Raw genomic sequence first — 5,622 nt, 5'->3', positions numbered from 1 at the left:
CAGCCTTTCCACAACTTGGAGAATTCTTTATTTTTTGCAGGTTTCCTGGAATATCACATTAAAAAAAGCAGCTGGGTATTCCCCCATTGTCCTCCATAGTGACTTGTGAGAATCATTTGTCACAGTCCGAGTCATCTACGTTGGAAATTAAATTGTTCAACTAGGTGATTACTTGATCTGATTTTAAATTCTATTTTTTTTGTACTGATCTGGTTTTTACGTGATTTTAGGCATCATACCATCAAGGGTTGCTGCACAATAATCAAATTTGATTATTAATTTGAGCTGCGAGAGACATGGGTCATTTCTCTAAGCAAGCTTGAATTTACCGCGGTCAATACTTTGTCAAGATTATGATATCCATTAATTTATGACGCGAGGCACGGATTATTTTTTTCGGATATCGTAATCTTTTGCCTAAAATTCTGAAATGTCATGCAATGGATTGAGTTACATTCTTATACTATACTGAGCACTTTTTTTTAAAAGGCATAAAAGAGAAGGTTACATTACAAATCTGATAAGGTGCATGTCAAATTAGGTTGATTGTAGTTGGATTAATTTTTTTTATATACCACGTGACATATTAGAATAGCTGCATTTAATTTTAATCGTGCATCTCATGCATTGCATTTTAGCATAGTCATCGATTAAAAAAAAACTAAAAAAAAATTAATTAAGATTGCATTCTTGCATTAACAGTTTAGTTTGCATGTTAAGACCGAACAAAACAAAAAAAAAAGAAACTTGTTTCGCTTGACTTTTTTTTTTTCTCTCTCTTGCAATTTATCTATCATTTATTTTTATTGGTTGTATTGCATACCTGCATGGACATTTTCACATGTTAGGAAATAGGTTCTAAAATGAATCCAAACTGCTAGCCAAACATTTTTTTGAAAAAAAGGGGGTACCGAAAGAGCGTTAAGATAGTCTAGCGTAACGAAGTCCCTAAACTTGTAATCTTTGGTTCGTAGGAATAAAGTATTTCTCCCGATACTTTATTTAGGTGTCTAATCAGCCTACCATAAAATGATTAGTGGCGACTCCAATTTGAAATTCTTTTTACTTAATTATTTGAACCATAAGTTGCGAGTTGGTAGAGTTCGGGAGGGCTCGAGCTAGGTTAGTTAATTTACTTAACCTAGTAATCCATTAACCTAGGAAAATTCCAATTTTTTAGGTCGCGACACACACTCCCCTTTCGAGATGCGGTATTGAATTGCAATTACAATGGAAAGGGATTTTCGAAATTGTTTTGAAAAATTGTGAGAAATTAGGGTTTCGAAATAAAAGTAATTTCGCTAGAGTCAGATTTTAATAAATATTTTTAACATAATCCTAGCGGAAGGTAAATTTGTCACTCCGATATAAGTTTGAGATTTTTGGTGTTACAAGAAAATATTTGCGGTGAATATGTCACAATGAGGATAGTTTAGAGTTTTTTGTGGTATTTTCTCTTTAGACAAAGAAAGAAAGTAGAGAGATGGTTTTTTTTTTTTTTTCTGGATTAAGAGATAGACACAATGATTCACCTTATCGCATTCGCTAAATCCTATTGAGCACAGTAATCCTGCTAAGGCACATAGATAAAATATAAAATTGCCAAGTCATTTCAAATACTCAAGGATATGCGGACGAAAAAAAAAAATCATAATTCACCGTGGATGACCATGTTCTTTGCCTCTCATTCAATATGTCCTCCACTATTACGCAACACTTGGAATTGCCCAAAAAGAAACGAAAGGTAAAGCAATTCACTCGGATTCTCATGTGCAATCAAATGAAAAACACGACACAAAAGGTTGTCCCGCGGTCGATCGACGACGAATCAAGCCATAGTGGACGACGAAGACATGACGAGTCTCACATCCCAAGTCTGTCCATGCAGTGTAATTCCCAGGAAGCAACTTACATGCGGGACTCCCGTTGAAAATCTGGACTTTGACTGATGACGTGGACAATTCTTACGTAGGTGCGGAAAAGTTAAACAACATTATCTTCAATCTATTTCACTTTTATCGATTTAGTTTTAAGCACTTTCATTATTTCAATTGAGTTCTAAATATTATCATGTTTTATTAATTGAGTCCGTGCGACCAATTTTGCTCGAGAATTGTCGATGTGGACGCCGGACGTCTTATGTGGCATGATCGACGCCGACGTGAATAATTTTTCAATATCTTAAAATTTTTTATTAATTTTCTCTCTTTTCCTTCTTTCCTTTTTCTTTTTTTAAAATGCAAAGTCCTAGTTGGCTGCAGATGAGGGTATGGCCCTTGCACAAACCATCGTAGCCGTGAGCAAGGCTGCCCTGCCCAAATCTTGCAAGGTTGGCCTCCTCTATAGCCCCGATTGCCTCCTCTATAGCGACCTTCAACCATTGCCTGCAAGGGCGTCTCGACACTTGCCCACGGCCAACGAGGGCCTCAAGACTCTCGCCCGGTGGCTAGCGAGGGTCCGGTGACCCTCGGTCCTTGCCAACCAAAGTTAAAACAAAAGAGCAAGGAAGGAAAAAGAGTAGAAAAGAAAAAAATTGAAGAAAAAATAAATTAATTTTTAAAAAATATAAATATAAATTATTATTAAAAATTTTCCATGTTAGTGTTGGAATATTTTTCTATTTTAGTGTTGGTCATACCATGCAAGACGGTTTACATCCAAATCGGCGATGTCACGTTAAAATTGACTAGATGGACTCAATTGATAAGTACGAAGATGATTAGGACTAAATTAGCATAAATGTAATAAGTTTATGACTTTTTTTTTAATTATTTTTAAAATTGGCCGCATGAACTCAATAGTATGCATGTAGTCTTGCTGGTTACGACCATGATGACTAGTGGAGAAATTGTCCTTTATTTGTAATGTAGATATATGTTAAACTTGACAGGTTGGAATCACCAAGTGAAAATCTAACATGGAATTCGATTTTTCGATGGAAGTTCATTTGATATGAGGAAATCACATCAAGCAAAGCAACTCTAGACAACACGAAAAATTATGAATAGCATCATGCTCGAAATGGAAAGAATATTCGGTTCCTATCACAAGATGATCTTCTGATCTCGACACAAGCTCCCAGACAAAATTAACCTTAAATTGATACAATTCCTCTTGCAATGCTTCGACCCAATTTTCATCTACTAGTAATCAGAATGGGAGTCTTTACTAGTTCTAGTTTTATTTATGTAAGGTGCAATTTGCCAATAAAATATCGACCAATTGTTCACACGCCTTCGTGAAATTCATGTGCAAAATTTCCCTAATGAACTGACCTAATTTTTTAAAGTTATTATGGCCGGTGATCAACTAGTCCCCATAAAATTTATATTATGTTCTAGATTTTTTTCATTTTGCTTTATAACAGGCAGCGACACAATCATTAATTAAGTGCGTCCTCGTGCCCTCGTTGCCTTTTGGTTGAGTATTTTATGAAAGCCCAATTGTAGATAGTCGATATAGAGTCCACATGACGTTAAATTTGCAGTACCAAACAGACAAAGAAAGCGTCTTCTTAGGTCTAGAAGCATTTCTGGCCATAAAGAAAAATTTCAACAAGCACCCGGTAATGAATGATTTAAGCAAATTTCTCAGCATAGACCGAAGCCTATCACGCTTGACTTTATTTCGTTCAAAGTGAAAAAAAAAAATCATAACAATTTATTTTTAAAAAAAACGACATGTCTATTTTGGGAAAATAGCCACTTTCGTTGAGGTGATATTTCAAGTTAAATTCTACCCTAGACCTCTATTCTAGGATGAAAAAAGAAAAAGAAAAATATTGACGGCTGTATTACCTATGGAATTTAAGGAAATGGAGGCTTTACACACGACATAAATAAATCGGAGCAAAGCTTAGTTCCTATACCATGTCAGAAAATGTAACCGAAAAACTTAAGCTTGTAATTTGAGGGAGACCCCATATATTTAAACAACATATGACCCTTGTTGATGTAAATGGGTTATATATTATAGCATAGAAAGATTAGTAGCTCTTTTGCTTTTTCTGGTACATGCAATAACTTTTTCATTTGGACAAAAATTGAGCACCACATATAAAAATGAGGAAATGGAATATCACGAGATCTTTTCAACCCCAATTAACTACGAATCTTCGCACGCTTTTACACCTCTCTCGTGTCCTTATCACGATTGATGGCTTCTGTCATTACTTGGCCAAATAAAGCTACTTTCAATTAAAATAACAATAATAGAAGTGTTGATGATTGCGAATGATGGCGATGATTATTTTTCATAACTGAAAGAAATATAAACAGGCCAATCATAATCAAACCGATCACAAATTTAAAAACAAGGAGACATATATTAAGTCTCATAAAGAAGAGTTGTTCATTTTAGGACAACTCAAAAAAGAGTTGTTCACAAAAAAAAATATAGAAAAAGAAAATGTGTTTCTAGCATATTCTTCAAGCTCTTCCTTCTGTCATCTACTCGATCCCCTCTTTCATCTCATGCTCATGCTCTTTCACAACTCAAGCCTTCGGCTCCTCTGACCCAATTCTAGTCTCGTGGCGTCGACCCCGGCCGGAGCTCCACACCGCCTCCCATGGCCTGCTGCCGACGAAACTCCGTCCCTCCTTTTGCTCAACCTCGAGCTGCTCTCGAGCGCGGCACTGGCCTTGATGGCGAGCACGCAGAGCTCTCGGAAAGAGAGCGGGGCTTGGGACATGGAGAGAGGTAAGAGGAAATATAGTTGGCCTAAACAGAGATCTTCTTCTTCGTGGATTCGAGGGACGATGGAGTCGATGAACATGGACTCTGAGTTACAGAGGAAGCAGTTAGGGTTTTGGGAGAGGAGGTGAGAGGCCTTGATGGTTTGAGTGAACTCTTGCAGTCTTCCATCCGTGTGAATGAGCTTGAGCGTGGATGGAGGAGATGATGACCAGTTATGGTGATGGGCGGTCATGGCAAGGCCACCATTTCTGGTGATCTGCGGAGCTGCACAATTGCCCATTCTAAGAGAGAGAGGGAGAGAGAGAGATGCTTGGTTGGCCAACATGTTTGATATGGGTATGTATTTAAAGGGGGTAAAAAGGCGTGTTTGAGAGTTTAGGATTGACCAATGACCAACTTTTTACCCTCAACAGTGCAATTTATAATCAAGTACACGTCATACATTATAGGAATTGTGTTTAAAAAATGCGGTGCCAAGTGTTTCCATTCGAAGAGACGTAACACTTTTTGAGATTTTAGAAGATGAGTATAATCTCAATTACAAATGTTATGAATGGCAAAAAATATATAGTAATAATAGCGAAACTCACCCTTGATTTTATGTCTATCATTCCAACGTAATACTGTCACATTGTCATGTTTGCAATGCCCATCTCCTTCGATGCCCATCTCCTTCGAATTTGGCACCATTGGCCCCATAGCCCTTAGGGTTTAGATAGCTACAAATACATATTACCTTCCTAAACTTTAGGCTTCGTTGAGCTTGCGGCTATGGGGGTTTAACATTGAAGGGGGTCTTCAGTTTTAAGGGTTTTGATGTAAGCAATTTTCGTCACTGAACCAATCGGAGATGATACTTTTAAAAAATACATGGATGATTTTTAACCAAAAACGAAAGTAGAGAGACTGTTTTTATTTCTTGACTAA

At 36.9% G+C, this 5,622-nt stretch overlaps 1 protein-coding gene across 1 annotated transcript; it reads right to left on the bottom strand.

The window, feature by feature from the left end:
- Positions 1-4,486: 4,486 nt before the first annotated feature.
- LOC115734097 lies at positions 4,487-4,975 on the bottom strand. The gene has a single exon (XM_030664682.2). It carries the CDS (start codon positions 4,973-4,975, stop codon positions 4,487-4,489), a length of 489 nt encoding a protein of 162 aa, XP_030520542.2.
- Between the last annotated feature and the right edge of the window lie 647 nt (positions 4,976-5,622).

The sequence above is a fragment of the Rhodamnia argentea genome, chromosome 5, assembly GCF_020921035.1.
Source record: "Rhodamnia argentea isolate NSW1041297 chromosome 5, ASM2092103v1, whole genome shotgun sequence".
Lineage (NCBI taxonomy): Eukaryota > Viridiplantae > Streptophyta > Magnoliopsida > Myrtales > Myrtaceae > Rhodamnia > Rhodamnia argentea.
Note: the sequence above shows the minus strand (reverse complement) of the source record. Positions and strands in the feature narration are given on the sequence as shown.